The sequence below is a fragment of the Vombatus ursinus genome, unplaced genomic scaffold (assembly GCF_900497805.2).
Source record: "Vombatus ursinus unplaced genomic scaffold, bare-nosed wombat genome assembly UNPS02014894.1, whole genome shotgun sequence".
Taxonomy (NCBI): Eukaryota; Metazoa; Chordata; class Mammalia; order Diprotodontia; family Vombatidae; genus Vombatus; species Vombatus ursinus.
The window spans coordinates 2,373,139-2,392,707 of NW_020954672.1; the positions used below are offsets into that span (position 1 = coordinate 2,373,139).

The 19,569-nt window shown below is 37.5% G+C and overlaps 1 long non-coding RNA gene and 2 gene segments (V, D, J or C); all 3 read left to right on the forward strand.

The window, feature by feature from the left end:
• Positions 1-3,200: 3,200 nt before the first annotated feature.
• LOC114028702 lies at positions 3,201-4,054 on the forward strand. The segment is given in 2 exon segments: positions 3,201-3,457; positions 3,611-4,054. Coding segments are annotated over 2 exon segments (462 nt in total).
• Positions 4,055-13,079: 9,025 nt separating this feature from the next.
• Positions 13,080-13,771, forward strand: LOC114028706. The segment is given in 2 exon segments: positions 13,080-13,197; positions 13,400-13,771. Coding segments are annotated over 2 exon segments (393 nt in total).
• An 871-nt stretch (positions 13,772-14,642) lies between these two features.
• On the forward strand, positions 14,643-19,242 carry LOC114028715. The gene is made up of 3 exons (XR_003567407.1): positions 14,643-14,726; positions 16,655-16,703; positions 18,765-19,242. It is a non-coding gene; the product is annotated as an uncharacterized LOC114028715 (long non-coding RNA).
• Positions 19,243-19,569: the final 327 nt, after the last annotated feature.

Below are 19,569 nucleotides of genomic sequence, written 5' to 3' on the forward strand. Positions count from 1 at the left end.
ATTAATCAATAATCAAGTACCATGGGAATTTAAAGCAATAATTAAATGAAGTTTTGAATATCAGACTGCAATGTAGTTGTAGTTGTATTTATGGTTAATTTTCCATCCTCCTTTCACCTACCTCCTAGCCAATCTGAGGGGAGCAAGAAGAAAGTAATTGAGTCAGCTAAAAAAAAAAAGAAATACTGATTGAAATAAAATAAGGGCCCAATAAAATAGGGGTTCAATTAATCATCTATCACATCTCAGTCACTGGGACAGAGGATCCCTCTCTCACTTCCTGCCATACAACAGGAAAAACGTGGAGTCCTGGGGTCTCTGAGTCTTCTAAATCTTTAGGTAGAATTTTTTCCAAGGGCAAAAGAAATGTGCGTACACACATCTAGCTTACTCAAGTTTCTATGATCCTTTTGCCCTAACTTTCCCAATAGGATTACATAATTCTTATCATAACCATATTCTCCCTTTTCCAATAAATGGTGCTAACAAGCTAATCTTCCTTATCCACAAACTGGTTATGTTACTTCTTGACTCAAAAGATTTCAGTGGCTTCATGTGGCCTATGGAATAAAGTCAAAATTCCTTTTGACTGGCACTTAAGGTCAAATCATGCCTTTCCAACCTTGTCTCATTCTGCTCCGTATTCTTCTTTATGTACTCCAAACTCCAGCTAAATTGGACTCCTTTTTTTATCTTGATTTGCTCTCTGTGGTTTCTCATCTCTGTTCATTTTCTCATGCTATTCTTGGAGTCTGCATGGTCCACCTTTTCTTACTATTGAATTCATACTCATCATTAAAAACACAACTTCAACACCACTACATTAACATTTATTGGTCTCCTCTGTCAGTAACGACATTCAGCCTTGGACCACATATAGCATTCTATTTCTTGCATTGTTCAAATTAATTTACAGTGTGTTATTGTGTGTTAAAGTTTTTTGTGCATGTGTCTTGGCTCCTTTCTCAAATTTAAGCTCCATGAAATAGATCTGAGATCTCTTATCTGAACTTTGTAACTTCCCTGGCCTAGAACAGTGGTTTGTACAACAGATGCTTAATAAATATTTATTAAATTCAATTGAATTTTGGAGTCATATTAAAAATATCATGAAGAGACCTAATTAGTCAGGAAGACACCAATATTAACCATTTGTCCCTAGAAGGTACCAAGAGAAAAAGACCTGAATATAGTTATATATGATAGTGCCTTTAAAATTGTGCTAAGGTTTAGGCTGACCTTTAGGTAGCAGTATTCCCAAATCTCAAACAGAGATTTTCTAGATTTTTCATTCTTATACTAGTCATCAAGAACAGGTGGTAGTCTTCAGGTTTGAGAAGTTTGGTGATCCTCTGTCATATCTCAGATACAAGCTATAGGGAAGACAGCTTGTATTTTAACCTTCCTTTTTGTTCACATCAAGTCAACAAGTAGCAGTCTTAATAAGTATTTGTTGATTGATCAATTTAATGATCAACCATAATTGTTTGTTCTGATTCTATGAGCAAAATTGTTTGACCTCTGTTGGAGGCATCTGTGGATCCACATAATTATTTCTTGGGGCATAAAAACAAACAGTGAAACAAAAATCTTGCTTCCTCTTCAGAAGGTCTGACTGTAGTTTCTATAGGAACTCATACCTATTATATACAAGGGTGTACTGGAGTTAGTTCTAACTGGCCTTTGAGAGTTGCTTGTTAAATTATCGGTATGAGCACTTTCACCTCAGAAATCACTACAAATCAGGGCTTAATTTATTGTTTGGGTGACTGTCTAGACTTATGAAAGTTTTAATATTGCTGATTAAACTTAAAAGTGTGTATACATGCATTTTTCCCCCAGGAGAGCCTAGTCATTAAGCGTTTACCAGCACACTCTTGCATTGTTCTATAGATGTTGAGCTCATCAAGAATGCAATAGAAGGCTCAGTGAATGAATTCATCCCCAGGCCAGGAGCCTGGTTGTTATAGTCTAACAACAACAACAACAACAAGTACTTTAAAGTTTGCAAAGTGCTTTACAATTATTATCTCATTTGACCCTTAAACACTCCTCCTTATATAGAACTATACGCTCAGTTTCCTTTCCTCTCCTTCCTTTTCTATAACATCCTTTCACCCTCCCAACCTCTAGGCAGGCGTTAGGATTCCCCTATAGCACTTCAAATTACTTTTCTTCTTTCTTTTTTTTCAATTTGAGATACATCTCTCATTATTCTTTCCAGGAACTTTTCATTCTCTCTGGTAACATGGTGAACAGAGAATTGGTTCTTCAGCTGTTTTTCCTTTCTCTTCTAGGACAGTGACCAGTTTGTATTTTGTATGTATAATACCTATTATTTGTGCCTGACTGAAGCAGAAATGTGGCACTCTTCCCAGAGCTCATTAAAAATGTTTATTTGTCCTCCATACTTGATGGAATTGAGGTACTCAAACCTGAATCATCCTTGTTAGTAGCTCTCTTGGATAATTCTTGTGGTGAATTGCCAAGGAAGTTTATTCATTTTCAATACCTGTTTGTTGCACTAAAAAGTTTACTTATTTAGAGCAATGTTCCTACCTTTGGTGGGGAGGAATGGTGATGGTGTTGTTATTGTGAAGTTTGCTCAGCTGCCTTTCCTGGAAAATTAATTTATTTCTGTCAGTTCACAATGAAAATAAAGTTCCCCTCAGCTGTTGTCTGAAAGAAGGTGATATAAGAAGTACAATTACTATTCTTTTCCCATCTTTTCTGCTTTTTCTCTCCTTTTCTCACTGAACAGGCACTTCCTCCCATTTTGCTACTTATTTGCTGCAAAATCTTGTGGCAACCTATTCACTGTCCAAATTCTTTACAGATGAGAAAACTGTAGCCAAGAGAAAAACAATGATTTGTCTAAATAGGTAGGTAGTAAGTAGTCAAGCCAGTATTTGATTCCGGATCCTCTGACTTCAAAAGCTCTTTTTTTTTCCCAGTATAACACACTAAAGACTCTAAGAGAGCATGATCTCAGGTTGTTTAGCTTCCGTAAGCCTCAGTTACATAAAATATTCAAAAAGGACAGTGTTCAGGGTGATTTCTAAAGTCTCTAACATTCTGTGGTCCTATAATTGAAGGGTAGGAATAGTATTCTAGATAGACCCTCATGGAACAAGTCTTCTGCAATTCTGTGGTTCATTTAAGAGGGGTGGGGCTTCCATTTTCAAAAATATCTATAGCTGACAACACTTGTGAAAGGAAAGGCTTGAGAAGGTAAGGAGTGCTGGGTTGCAAACATGATTCTGATTGGCTGGACAGAATCATGAAGGAGGCTCTTTGTTTCCTGGAACAGAAGAAAGAGACAGGAGATAGTTGCTCTGGGTGAAGAATCCAGTTGTCATCCCAAGTCCCAAAGCAAAGTTCTCATTGAACCTTGGTGGAAAAAAAATGGTGAAGTCCCTGGGAGTCTCATTAGTGGTGCTGTACTTCCAACTAGGCTGTAAGTTGGGGACTGGAGATGGGATTAGGGAGCTGCAAGACTGAAAGGGAAAGCCGGGGGCTCAGTCAGTCTTCTCTGGGTGTTCCTGGATTGGTTCTACAAAGCAAATATAAATACTGAAGAGTGATAACTTGTCATTTTCTTTCTGCACAGGGGTTACCAGCCAAACTAAAGTAAAGCAGAGTCCACAATTCTTGCGAGTCCAGGAGGGAGACACAGCCATCATCAACTGCAGTTACACGGACAGTAATTTTGACTACTTCCCCTGGTACTGGCAAGCTCCTGGAAAAGGCCCCACGTTCTTGGTAGCAATTCGTGTGAGCAAGAATATACAGGAGGAGGGAAGACTCACAGTCCAACTGAATAAAGATGCCAAATACTTCTTTCTGCACATCAAAGAGTCTCAGCCCGAAGACTCAGGCACCTACTTCTGTGCAGCAAGTACACAGTGGTCCCCAGGCACCTGCAGCCTGTGCACAAACCCTACAGCTGGGCTCCAGATCTGGGGTTTTTTAGTATATTCTCTTATTTGCCAATGGAAACATACTTCTAATGTAACATAAACTGGGCTTTATGGTTGTTCCTGAAGTAGATACATTAAAGCAGTGTTCTTCAAATTTTTTTGTTGCATATATTTTTTGTGTGTTTACCACAGAGGTTTGCTGGTAAATGTCTGATAGTGATATGACTTTAAAAATACACGTGTGGGCCACCATCTGCACTCTGTATTCCTGTAGTGGTTTCCACATGCAGGGCAGTGTGCTAGGCTTGGGAAGGCAACCATATTGCTATGTTGAGCTCCTGTTATGTGCCAGGCATTGTAAAAACTTTACACATGATATCCCATTTTATGTGCACAACAGCCCTGAGAAGTTAGGTGCTAACAGAGAGGTTAAGTGACTTCCCCAGAGTCCCACAGTTAGGAAGTGGCTGAGATCAAATTTGAAATCAGATCTTCTGGACTCCATGCATAAAGAATAGAACAATGCTTACTCAAAAGGAGTTTACATTCTAATGGGAAAGACCCCACACACATAAATATATCTATAAAAATGTATGTATAAAAATACATAGCATAAGTATAAAAATGAATAAAAACAAAGATTTGAAAGGGCACTGGCATTTAGGGAGGATCAGGAAATGTTTCATGCAGAAGTTGATGCCTGGAGTACATCTTAAAGAAAGAGAGAGATATAAGTAAAGAAATAAGCAAATAGCAAACAACCAAGCCAATGAGGGAAGAGGTTGGGAGGGATGGGGGGCAAAGCAAGCAGGAAGAGGGCCAACTTTGGACAGTTGTCTACCCATGTCTAAGGCAGGGGAGTTAAATTTTTGTTATGGGTCTCTCTTAATCTGGTGGAGCCTATGGACCTCTTCTCAGAATAACGTTTTTAAAATAACTGAAGCAAATGACAAATTTCAGTTAGAAGTTAATGAAAATAAAGTTATATATTTTTTTTATTTTTTTGCCATCCAAGTTCATGAATCCTCTGAAATCTAGGCATCAGCTTTGGGTCCCGAACCCCAGGTTAAGATTCTCTACCTATGGAATGAAAGGGAGAAATGGGTAGGAGAGAAAGCTCCTGGTTTTCAACTCAAGAGTCCCATCTGAGCTATTGGAAAATTCTGTATATCATATTAGAGTTCCTCATGAGACAGCTTGCGTCCATTTCACTTCTGGAAACCAAACCCCTTACAAAATCCCTCTTCTTATGCAAGATGACTCCCTATGGAAGTTATTCATCTGTCTTAGCTGTCTGTACATGACCTCACAAATCTTTATGTTCTGGGTTCAGATCTCTGATTTCTGGAAGTCAGAGCTCAGTGCTTAAGGCAATCTGAGGAGGATGACTTAGCAGTCCTCCCTAATACAGGTATATAGGTATCCCTAACAAGACAACCACCCACTCTCCTGTGAGGAATTATTTCTCTCATATTTAATAACTATTTATTGAATCAGGACCAAGGTTTTTCCCCTTTTCTACTTCCTCATCCAAAAATCAACTAGTGTGGGAAATCTCTTAAAGATTTGCCCAGGCCAAGATCCACATAGACAGTAAAATAAATTCTAATTTTAGGGTAATGGGTGCATTCCTGCTTATTGTATTTGCTCAGACAGGTCTGGGAAGTGTTGATTCTCCCTTTTGTCAGACAGGTGATATGGAAATTGATGTCTCCTTAAGTCAAGATGTGGGTGATCCAAGACCTTCATTTTAATATATAGCCCAAGTCCCATTATAATATGTGTTCTCTTGTTGACCAGAGTTGATTTTCACCCTCAGGTGCACCCCTTTTTCAAAATACTTTGTAAATGTCAAAGGTTCAAGTGGTTTGCTCTCTTTGGCTACCAAGGGGACAATGAACCTGTTTTTGTTGACTGCTTTCTAGATATATAGTCAATAAAACTGATTTTAATTTACCCAGAAACTCAGTCTTTCAGAATTTTTTAATTGTCATACTCCCATCCTCCTACATTGTATATCACCTACTTTCAAAAAGAATTGCTGATTGTGGTCTTGAGGTCTCTTCTGGGCTGTGGTTCAGGGGAAAGTTTATCCAATAAAGTACATTTTAAAAAATACACATATGAATTAATACACACTTTTAAGATTAATCTGAATTATTAACATTTTTACCATCATTAAGTCTAGACAATCAACAAAAAATAAATCAAACTCTTATTCGTAGAGTTTGCTGATTCCAAGGTATAAATGATCACACTGAAAATTCAATAGTCAGCTCTTAAGAGTATGAATTGGCTCTGGCACTCCCTTCAAGTACAACAATATCTGAATATTCACTTATTTATAAAGTATATACATATTAGACTATACTAATAATTATGTACATCAGAGGTGTTAAACTCCCAGCCTTCTCAGCTTGCCACATGTGGCCCACAACACTCCTAAATGCAGCCTGACCCAGATTAAATTGTAATTGGTAAGTGTTTAGTAAAATAAAGAAAAAGAGAATAAGAGATAGATAATTCTAATTTATAGTTTTCTAGTCAATATGTGGCCCATAGAGATCCATTTCTATTTGAGTTTGATACCACTGATATACATCATAAAACTGGCACAAAAATTTAAAAATCCCTTTGACTGAAGGATCTCAGAGATAACTCCTGGCTTTGAACTTGGCTTAATGCTTCATTCTCTAGTTTCTGCTTCTGTTTCTGTTCTATTTCTCATATTTTGGACAGTCATCCTTGAACATAGATTTAGGCCTTACTTCTGTACCGTCCTGGTCTCCTTGCTATCACTACCATTGATTTTTGATGATTTCATCATCAACACAAAGTGTCAGATTGTGAAGCTTCCTCAAAGGCTCTAATGCCTATAGCACTTGTTGAACAAGAAGGCAGACTGTTAGAAATCAGGTTCCCATCCTACCCTGGCCATTCCCCAAATACTCCTGCTCTATTCCATCCACTTCATGGATCTCCTGTCCATTCCTAATGTTACTTCTTCATATGAAGATGAGTACATTTTCCCCTACTCACTGTGGTAGTGGTAACGGAATCCTCATCTGTACATTGGAGAGACACTGGGACTCAATTCTCTTAAATCTTTAAAATTCTTGGGTTCTGTTCTGAGAAATGTGACCTGATCATGATCTTTTTATCATTTTTTTAAAATTTTACTTTATTTATTTATTTTTAGGTTTCAACATTCATTTTCATAAGCTTTTGAGTTTTCAATTTTCTCTCCATCTCTCCTCTTCTCCCTTCCTGAGATGGCATACAATCTGCTATAGGCTCTACATATACATTCATATTAAACATAATTTCCCATTAGTAATGTTGTAAAGAAGTATTAGAGCCAATGGGAGGAAATACGAGAAAGAAGAAACAGAACAAAAGGAAAAAAAGAGAAAACAGAGATCAAATAGTATACTTTGATGTGCATTCAGACGCCATAGTTCTTTCTCTGGAGGTGGACAGCATTTTCCATCCTGAGTCTTTTGGAGTTGTTTTAGATCCTTTCATTGCTGAGAAGAGCTGCATCTATGAAAGTTAGTCATCACATAATGATGTTGTTACTATGTACAATGTTCTCCTGGTTTTGCTCACTTCACTTAGCATCAGTTCATATAAGTCTTTCCAGGTTTTTCGGAAGTCTTCTTGCTCATCATTTCTTACAGCACAGTAGTATTCCATTATATTCATATGCCACAACCTGTTCAGCCATTCCCCAATTGATGGGCATCCCCTCAATTTTCACTTCTTGGCTACCACAAAAAGAACTGCTATAAATATTTTTGTACATGTGGGTCCTTTTCCCATTTTTATGGTCTCTTTGGGATACAGGCCTAGAAGTGGTATTGCTGGGTCAAAAGGGTATGCACAGTTGTATGGCTCTTCTGGCATAGTTCTAAACTGCTCTCCAGAATGGTTGGATCAGTTCACAACTCCACCAACAATGCATTAGTGTTCCAATTTTCTCACAAATTCTCCAACATTTATCATTTTCCTGTTTTGTCATGTTAGCTAATCTGATAGGTGTGATGTGGTACCTCAGGGTTGTTGTGATTTGCATTTCTCTAATCAATAGTGATTTAGAGCATTTTTTCATATGACTCTAGGTAGCCTTACTTTCTTCATCTGAAAACTGTCTATTCATATCCTTCGACCATTTATCAATTGGGGAATGACTTGCATTCTTATAAATTTGACTCAGTTCTCTATATATTTTAGAAATGAAATCTTTATCAGAGACACCGGCTGTAAAAATTGTTTCCCAGCTTTCTGCTTCCCTTCTAATCTTGGTTGCATTGCCTTTGTGCAAAAACTTTTCAATTTAACGTAATAAAAATCATCCATTTTGCTTTTCATAATATTCTCTCTCTCTTGTTTGGACACAAATTCTCCCCTTCTACATAGAACTGACAGGTAAACTATTCCTTGCTCTCCTAGTTTGCTTATAGTATCAACCTTTATATCTAAATCATGTACCCATTTTGATTTTATCTTGGTAGAGGGTGTAAGATGTTGGTCTATGCCTAGTTTCTGCCATACTATTTTTCAGTTTTCCCAGCAGTTTTTGTTAAATAGTGAGTTCTTATCCCAGAAGCTGGAGTCTTTGGATTCAGTACAATACTATAGTCATTGACTATTGTGTCTTGCGTACCTAGCCTATTCCATTGATCCACCACTCTTTCTTAGCCAGTACCAAGTAGCTTTGATGATTGCTTCTTTATAATACAATTTAAGATTTGGTATGGCTAGACCAACTTTCCTTGCATTTCTTTCCATTAATTCCCTTGATATTCTGGACCTTTTGTTTTTCCAGATGAATTTTGTAGTTATTTTTTCTAGCTCTATAGAATAATTTTTGGTAGCTTGGTATGACACTGAATAGATAAATTAATTTAGGTAGAATTGTCATTTTTATTATATTAGCTTGGCCTACCCATGAGCAAGTGATGTTTTTCTAATTATTTAGATCTAACTTTATTTGTGTGAAAAGTGTTTTGTAGCTGTGTTCATATAATTCCTGGGTTTGTTTTGGCAATCTTCTTATCATCTTGTAAATCAGGTAGGCTAAGACTGGCTATCTGAGTTTATTTTTTCCTTGAAATGGCTGAGTTACTAAGCTAGCTCTATAAATAATTCCACATCCTAATGCAGATTTACAATGATAAATTATAATTATAAATAATTCCACATCCTAATATATTTGTAATTTAAACAAATATCCTAACATATTTACAATTTATTTCAAAACCATTAAACAAGGCTCAATCTAGTCTGCGATATTATTTGAAATAAATGCAGTTTGTTTATGTTATCTTCAGCAACAGGATGGATTGGAAGAGAACCTTAGGCTTTACTTGTCTTCTTAACTGTATGTCCATGAAGCTGTTGACAAAAGTTTTTTTTTTTTTAAGATTTCTGATCATATATTGATTCCTTTAGACTGTGCTTATAATTTCAGAGTACACATGGAAATACAGACAGCGAGTTGAGCTAGAAGAGAAGTGAATATGACTGGGGTCACTCAGGAATAGTAGCAGGCAAGGGACTTATTTATAGATAATATTTACGGTATATGAGATATTATATATCTTATCTCTCTCCAATCAAGAGAGAAAGCCTCAGAGTGGAGATGTCTCCATAACATTTTACATATCATCTATAAATAATGCTATATATTATATAAATCTTATATAATGTATATTACATATATAACTGTATGTATGTGTATATATAATTTATTTTACTGTATATGGGTTTCCCACACTAATGTTACAGTGACAGTATATCAAAGGTGAAACTTAAACCTAGGTCTGTCAGGCTGTGAGATCAATTCTCTATTTACCATGCCATGCTGCCTTCTCTGCACTTCCTCATAAATACATTAATAGAAAGATATGAGGAGTTAGTGTATAATTGCATATGCAGGAAATTCTGGCTATATAGATGAGTTGGGGCTCACATAGCTGATAAGGGGTCCATGACTAGGCCGAACATCACAACCTCCATCCTTGTTACTTGTTACCTGCCACAGCTCCACTGATATTCTCTGGGTCTTCTCAATGCCACCACTACCAGCTGGGTCTTGGAAACACAGAGATCACTGTGTTTACCCTAACTAAACTAGGAAGAAATTCCTTTACTTCTTGATTCTGCAATTTAGATTCTATATAAATGTTACTTTTAAAAATCACCCATATGTTTTCTAAGTTCAAAGGAAAACACAGAACAAAACCACAAAACAGAAGTTTACAATGTAAATTTCCAATCCAAACTTTACTCAATAATAACCACTGGTTAGTTCTCCAGTTTGACCTATGAGTCATCCCAATCTTCGTTTTCTTTTCCTTAGGCTAGCCTTGTCCAAGTGTTAAGTAAAGATGCTCTAGATTCCTGTCTGAAGTGACTTTGTTTTAGCACTTCTTCTAGGATTGTGGGATCTTCTATCTAATCTCAGTCAATTTGATTCAATCCAATACAACAAGCATTTGTTAAGCACCTACTATGTGCAACGCACTAGGGATACAAGTATAAAACAAACATTCCTGCATTTAAGTAGCTTACATTATTTTAGGTGAGTAATATAGAAATATGTACATATAATATATAAAAATATATATGAATATTTGAGTAGGATGAGAGTACTAACAAGAAAGCCTTCTTGTAAAAGGTGTCACACTGGAACAGCCTTGAAAGAAGATAGGGATTTTATAAAGTGGAGGTGAAAAGGGAGTATATTCCAGGCATGGGAAATAGCCTATATAAAAATATAGAGATAGGAGATGGAATGCAGTTTTAGGAATAAGAAATAGCCAATGTTGGCTGAACTAAGAGTGTAAGTGGGAAGAGATTGTGAAATAATCAGAAAGAAAGGTTGGAGCCAGATTTTGATTTTAAATGCCATCCTGAGGACTGCGCATTTTATTCAAGAAATGATATGGAAACATTAAAAACTCTTGGTCAGGGAAAGGAAATGGTCAGATTTGTACTTAAGGAAGATTATTTTGACAACTATGAAGAACATTAATGGAAGATTAAGATTGGAGTTTGGAGTACAATTAAGCTGTAGTAATAGGCAAGGTGAGAAGTGATGAGGCCTTGAATGATAGTGGCTACTGTATGAGTGGAGAGAAGGGACTAAATGCAAGTGTTGTTTGTAAGACTTGGAAACTGACTGGAAGGGGAGCAGTGAGGGAGTGTAAAAAATCTGGGGTGATGCTAGGATGCAAAGCTCTATGTCTGGTGGGATTGTGGCATCCTCCATAGAAGTAGGAAAATTTGGAGGATATATGGATTTCAGAGGAAGATAATAAGATACATTTTGGATATGGTGAGTTTGAAATGCCTATAGTACTTCCATTTGTAGTATCCAACAAATCTCTCAGAAGAGATATTAAGGCTGCATTGATAGATATGGGAGTCATATCCAGAGAAATGATCATTGAACTCATGGGAATTAATTATATCATCACAAGAGGTGTTGAAAGACAAAAGGGCCTAGAAAAAGAGCCTTAGGGGTCACTCATGGTGGGTTCAAGGATCTAGATGATGATCTCACAAAGGAGACTGAGCAATAATCACACAGGTAAGAAGAGAACCAAGAGGAAACAGTGGCATGAAAACCCAGTGAGGAGAGAGTATCTAAGGTGGACATGGGTAAAAAATGTCAGATACTGAAAAGATGTCAAGAAGGAAGAAAACAGAACAGTTTATCAGCTTTATCAATAAATTGGAAACTTTGAAGGGATAAGCTTTAAAATAAAGTAGTGGTATTGGAAACCTGATAACTATGGATTGAGAACTGAGTGGGATGTGAGGCAGTGGGGTCAAAGAGTGTAAATGGCTGTTTTTCCACATTAGAGTTTGATTATGAAGGGTAGGAAAGGTAATAGGAAAATAACTTGAAGGGATGTCAGGATCAAGTGAAATGAGTAGCAAGCATATATGGGTAGCAAGGAGAAAGCCAATAGAAAAGGGAAAGACAAAAGAATAGGGAGTGAGAAGGCGATGGAGGAGATAGAAGGAGATGTAATAAAGGACACAAGATGAAAGTTTGATCTTAACAAGCAGAAGGGCAGCCTTTTCACCTGAGAGTACATCAAAAGAGTAGAGAAAGTTCAATAATGCCAAGGGGTTTTGAGACATGAGATAGGGATCCTTAAGACAAATGTCCTTTTTTCCTCTGAAAATTAGATGAAAAGGGAGCCATTTCCAGTCATCCTGATCTATATCTATATCTAGCCACTGGACCCAGATGACTTTGGAGGAGAAAGTGAGGCTGGTGACTTTGCACAGCCCTCCCTAACTTAAATCCAATTCACTTGCAAGTCATGGCATCATCTTCCTGATGCCATAGTCCTCTTCGAGAACGAAGGACAAATCACAACACAAAACCACAGGTGACAATAATGCCATCTGCTGAGAGGAAGGGAATGGGGACATAGAGAAGGCATGAAGAGAGAAGAGAAAGTTTGCAACAAATGAAATGGGAAGTGTAATAAAAAGTCAATTATGGACTTTTAACAGGGGATTGGCCAAGTTCAGCCCTTATGGGTATGCACAGCATGACCTGTGAGTGAGTGACAGGCCTGGAAATAGAAACCTAACCCTAACTGAGGACTAGTCTTCATATCATATTGCCTCCCTACTTTCCAGAAAAATTAAGGCTATAGTCAAGGAAAAGTGTTCTTAACTACATTATGTTTTAAATATAGGACAACACTGTGAACACATAAATCCATCTGAGAGTAAGAGGAAAGTCATTCAGTCACCATAGTACAGAAAAAGAATCCCTGGATTTAGTTCCAGAACATATGGGTTTGGATTCTGGATATACTCTTATTTATCATATGACCTTCTCCCTAGTGATATCTAAGGTTCTTTCGAGTTCTATTTTGGTATAATCCTACTATGGTTCCCAACTGTGCACGTCACATGGATCACATAATCTAAAAGGTATAGACGCTGGCAATAATTCATCACAATTGTGAATGTGGCCTCGAGGGGGCAATGTTTCTATTCTTATGGAGTATGAATGGCTTACTAGGCAGGGGAGATGGTTATATTTGAGTGGAGAAGGGCTTGCCTCTGATTGGCAGCTAAACTAAAAGATTCTCAGTCTTCTTGCATTAGAAAAATTAAGAAGGAGAAGCAGCTCACTATTCTTGTGCATCCTTAGATAGAATACTACAACCAATCCTCAGAATCCTCAGAATGGAGAAGGCCCTGGGAGCCTTATCAGTGGTTTTCTGTCTTCACCTGGACTGTGAGTTGAGAATGGGTGTTGGGAGGGTCATTAAATGAAGTAGATAGCAAAATCCTTAGGGACATGCCCCAGAAGGCAAATAAGAAGAAATGAGTGTAGCCTGGCTTGTCTTGGTTTTACTTGGGGAGGTTTAGATGAAAGAAAGTATGGAAATGCAGAACAAATGCTAATTTACTGTATTTAATACTGTGTTTCTAAACAGGGGTGAGCAGTCAAGACAAAATAGAGCAGAGTCCTCCATCTCTGAGTGTCCAGATGGGAGAGAACATCACTATGACCTGTAGTTACACAGTAAGCAATTTTAAAAATTTACAGTGGTACAGACAGTATCCTGGGAAAGGCCCCAGGATTCTCCTGACCGTGTATTCAAAAGCAAAATGGGAAGGAAGATTTAGAGCCATCTTAGAGAAGGAGCATAGTGACTTGTACATCCTAACTTCTCAACCTGGAGACTCAGGCACCTACCTCTGTGCTGTTGGGCCACAGCGTTCACCCAACACCTGCAGTCTATGCACAAACCTAGCAGGAGGGGCTCAGGCCTAAAGGTAGAGGCATGCTCAACTTGTGATTCTCAAAAGTGACATTTACCAGGACTAGGAATCATGTTCTTTGGGCTTGCTACAAAGAAAGGAGATAGAAATGTAAATCACTATTGAGTCTCATTATTTAGTCCCTTGGCTTCTAAATCAAGTTGTTTGGCAACAAATCCTGGTGGACTCTCACCAGATCAATGCTTCTCTTTTCTCTAGCATCTGCCTTCACTGATACTTTGTACTCTTGAGATGTGAGAGCAGAAAGAGACCTCAAGGATCCAACTCCATCATGTTAGACAAGGAAACTGAAGTTCATATTGGCCAAGTGATTTGCCCAAGTGAAAATCATGGTGGAGGCAGGACTAGAATATACATCTCCTGACTCTCATTTAAATACCTTTTCCTCCACATAATATTTACTAATATGTAAATGGGGTATGAACAAGTAAAATTATGATTCTACATAGTGTGTATATATATACACACCTCTATCTATGTATGTATATATTTACACATATGTACAAAGATACAGATATGTCTATACACACAGATATTCATACACATATGTATATATACTCAGATATAGGTACATGTGCATATATGTATAATTTTACACATATTTTAGTCATGCAATACATATTTATTCCAAGAACTTGTGATTTCCTTAGTGTATTAACTCTGGATGTGACACAAAGTGTCTTATCTCCTAGGAATATCAATTTATCCATCAATTATTAAGTATTTATCAAGTGTCTATTGTGTGCTAGGCATTGTGCTCAGTTCAGTAGATGTAAAGGAAGAAGAAGAAGAAGTGGAAGGAGGAGGAGGAGGAGAAGAAGAAGATGAAGAAGAAGTAGCAAGAAAGAAAGAAAGAAAGAAAGAAAGAAAGAAAGAAAGAAAGAAAGAAAGAAAGAAAGAGAGAAAGAAAGAAAAGGAGGAGATAAGAAGAAATCTTTATCTTCAAAAAAGCTGGCATTCTATGGATCAAGACAACATGTATGTATGAATATAAAGATTAAGTATATACCAGATATATATCAAATAAATAGAAGGTAGTTGGGGAGAGAGGGTGCTATTAGTTGAGGGGATCAGGAAGTGATTTGTTTAGACCAGGGGTTCTTGCCCTGCAAGTCCTTCCCCTGGTCAATAAACTCCTATGGCTTCCTATTATCTTTTGGATCAAACACAAATTCCTATGTTTGACATTTAAATTCCTGAACTATCCTAATAGTGGAACTATGAAAATATCCCTGGATTTGGTTGATATGATGGTTAGTTTTAATAAACCACTTTTTAAAATTCTCTTTTGAAATTATTTTTGTAAAATGCTACTCTTCAAGTTTCTGTGATGGTGGGGGGAGGTAGGATGGGATGGGAAATCAAGGCAATGTAAAAAAAATACATATATCATCTTTCATAAAGGCAGTGAGTTTGAATGCTGGAAAACAGTTTGAAATTGTTGAAAGCACTGCTCAGTTTCCCAAATGCAATACATCCTATTCTTTTCCTCTAATTCAGTTCTGGCCCCAACTCATCATCCGCCTGTCATGCCTCTCCCAGACATTTGCACTGATATATTAACTCAATTGACTAGCCATCAAACTGTAAGTTCTGGCATGAGGGAGAGACATTTTCACCCATTGTTTATTTGTTTGTTTTTTCCCCTGTATAGCTTATTAGGCCAATCTCTTCTGCATGCTCATGAATCCAATATTTTCCCCCAAATCTAAAATTATGGAAAAATAATACTTTAAAGAAAGTTTACTCCCTTGGGAAGGGAAGGAATTTTTCTATTTTAAAATGAGGTGTGAGACCACAGGGAGGAATGAAAATTGAAAGGCTGTCGTAGGCTCATACCCAGACTATATTGCATGCCGGAGGATCCCTGTAGCTGGAGTCAATGCTCTGAGACATACAGACATGGTTCAAGGTGAAGTTGCTTTAATAGGAATTTTATTTTCTGTTTGAAAAGGAATAAATATAAACCAAAAGAAGTAACATTAGAGATTGAAAGGAATACTGGACCTGGGGGTTAGAGATTGAACTTTAGCACTTACTAGCTATGTGACTGTGGGCAAATTATTTAACCCCTCTACACCTCAGTTTCCTCTTCTATAAAAAGAGGGTAATAATACTTGCTTTAACTACTCCATAGTTAATGCCAAATGAAAAACATGCTAGAAATGCGAACTTCTATTATTCTCAAATTTTACTAGCTTTTTGCAGCTCTCACTTGAACTTTTCAGGTATTAATAATAATAACAACTAACATTTACATGGACCTTTGTGTTTTGCCAAGCACTTCACATACATGATTTCTTTTAATCCTCAAAATAATCCTATGAGCCAGGTGCTATTATTATCCCCATTTTACAGATATGGAAACTGGGAGGCTAGGAGAAGTGATATAACTTACTCTGAGTAACATAATTATTAAGTATGTGAGGCAGGATTTGAACCCAAGCCTTTCTGACACCAAGGCCAGCACTGTATCCACTGAGCTATCTCACTGCCTCTAATCAATTTCTTTATATGTACTATCCCATTAAGAGACTGGAAGAATCACAAGAGAAGTAATTCTATCTCATCTAAATTTTGTATCTTACTCAGAGCCTATCAATGCTCTGGATGTATTCTGCTCAGTTGTTTCAGTTGTCTTTGACTCTTTGTGACCCCATTTTGGAGTTTTCTTGGCAAAGATACTGTAATGGTTTGCCATTTCCTTCTCCAGCTCATTTTAGAGGAAACTGAGGTAAACTGGGTTAAGTGACTTGCCCGGGGTCACATAGCTAGTTAAGTGTCTGAGGCCAGATTTGAACCTGGGTCTTCCTGATTTCAGGCCCAGTGCTCTATCCACTGCATTAAGTACTTAATGTATGCTTGTCAAAGTTATTGAATTCAACAAATTCTTTGCTTTTCTATAGGCCTTTAGAGGTTACAAAGCACTTTCCTGAAGAAAACTCTGTGAAGCGGGTAAGTAAAAGAATTAACATTATTTTACAGATGAAAAAACAAAGGCTCAGAAAATGTCAGTCAGTATTTTTTTAAATCATTACTATGTGCCAGGTACTATGCTAAGCACTGGGAGATATGGAGAAAAGGGGAAAGAAAAGTCCCTGCTCTCAAAGAATTTACATTTAAAAGGTGGAGACAATAGGTAAATAACCTGGAACAGATAAGATAGTGTTGTTGCTGTTGAGTCATTTCTGTTGTGTTCAACTCTCTGTGATCCCATTTGGGATTTTCTTGACAGAGATACTGGAGTGGCCTGCCATTGTCTTCTCTAGCTCATTTTACAGATGAGGAAACTGAGGCAGAGTTAAGAGACTTGTCCAGGGTCACACAGCTAGTAAATATCTGAGGCTGGACTTGAACTCAGGTCCTCCTAACTCCAGGGGTGGCACTCTATACACTGTGCCACCTAGCTGCCCACAAGATAGTGTAAATGTAAGATTACCTCAAGGAGAGATTGCAGAGGGAGGGCTCTAGCAAGGCTGGGAGGTGGTGAGGAAGGAATAGTTTCCTGAAAAAGATGAGATTTGAGTTGAGACCAGAAGGAAGCCAGAGAAACTAAGAGGTGGAGGTTCAGGGGCAGAGCACTCCTGGCATGGGCAGAAACAGTGTAGTGGTACAGACATGGGAGATGGAGTGCCATGTTTGAGGAACTGCAAGAAAGTCAGAGTAACTGGATCAGAGAGTGGGTAGAGAGGAGTCAGGTGTTTAAAAAAAAAAACCAAAAAGGTTGGAAGAGGCCAGGTTGTGAAATTTAAAATTTTAAATGCCAAATAGAGGACTTTATACTGGATCCTGGACATAACAGGCAATGACTGGAGTTCATTGGGTATGTTTGTGTACAGGCAATGGAGGGGTGAGAGGTCAGGGTGTTGAACATGTTCAATTGCACACCATAGAAAAATCATGTTGGCACTGTGATTCTATAATTGTGTGTGTGACTGAATGGATGGATGAATGAAAGAGGAATATGTATTAAGTATCTGTATGACACATTACAATACAGTCCTGGATATATTTGGGGGGATTTCTCACGTGCCTAGCAAATTGCCACCAATAAAAAACAAACCAAAAAAAAAAAAAAGAAAACAACAAAACTGGGGAACTTCAGTGTATAACACCCACCATATAATGTATTATCTCCAATTTCCCTTACAAGCATACAGTTGCCAAAGAAAGATGCTAATGTATATTGCAAAGAACAAAAATGGCACTTTTATGACAGATCATGGAAAATATTGACATGTATCAGTTAACTACCCTTTTCCTGAGATCTGTATAGCTTCATTCACTTATAATACACTAATTAGGACATACAGTAAGTTTTGCCTCTTGGGGTTCTTTGATGTGGAGCATCTGCTACAGATTTCCACAGTTTTCATGAGTTACGGCTTGTCTTCTGTCCTACAGTTCTTCACAGGTCCCAGCAGATTGTGACCATAACTCTTGAAGAGCCAAGTTAAGTGATAGCTTCCACAATCTCCTCCATTAGCTTGTGAGTTCCTTGAGGGCAGTGATTGTCTTTTATCTCTTTTTGTATCCCTAGCACTTAGCACAGTGTCTGGCACATAGTGGGATTATTTAATAAATGTTTATTGACAGGCTGACAAATCTAATGAAGTGAATGCAGTGTCTGTAGCTCCATCAGGTGGGGTTGCTAGCCCTTTTTTCCAGAGGAAACTATTCCAATGTGAACTCATCGCAGAATACCAGAAAGAAGTATTTCAAAGCTCCCTGTCTTGGCGCAACTGTTATGATGGATAAAACTAAGTTGTGTCTATTCTGAAGGCTTTCTCTTGTACGATAGGTTTGTTGTTGTTGAGTTTTAAGAGAAAACCAGCACCCCATCCCTGTAAAATGGTACTGGTCTTAGCCTTCAGATTACAGTGCACATGACCATGAGAAACATATTGACTGATAACCATAGAACTCTGGCCTCTATTCTTCTTATGTTCAAATGAGTTCCTTTCATTGACACTGGTGAGTCACAGTGATTTCACTCTAATATCTTCTTTCCCCCAGCTCCCTGGCAACATATTTCCTGCCTGCATCAGTTTTTCCCACTTTTTGTGGTTCGATGACTTTCTTTTGGGAAAAAAATAAAAAGAAAGAACTTTCCACCTCTGATTTAGCAGCAGGACAAATCTTCCCACCCCACACCATCTTCTATGGAAACCACAGAAGTATTATAAAAGTGAAGGTTGAGGCAGTATTGGAACTCATGATTCATCAGTATTTGAAAACTAAAAAAAAAAAAAAAAAAGATTTTTCTTTTGACTTATCCTAGGACCTCAGCAGGGTAAGAAGCAAATTAAACTGACAATGGAACAAAATTTGCCTAGATATGCTTTTAGAATGTGGCTTTAATTGCTGTATTTGCATATTCTGATTAAATAATCCAAACTGTGAATTAAATGTAATATGGCCCAAAATGTCTTCTCTCTCACCCCAAATCTAGGTCCCATTGTTTGCCTGAAATAGTGATGCTAATAGAATCAAATGTGCGTGTATAGAAATTATTTTGTAAATCTTAAATAAAGTTCTGCAAAAATGTCTATTTTTGTTATCATTTATTGTTAAATCAGAATAGGGATTGGACCTGTGATTTCACTCCTTAAAGAATTTCCCAGGTGAGGAAGTTTCCTCCACTAATACAGGTTAGCATCTTTTATGAAATTTAGTCTTAAAGAGTTGCCTGGTTAAGTGGTCTGAACAGATCATACAAAGAGTATGTGTCAGAGATGAATCTTGAACCCAGGTCTTCCTGCTTGGCAGAGTGGTTCTTTGATTTATCGTGGAGGGGATTCCTGTTTGAGAATGGATTAGA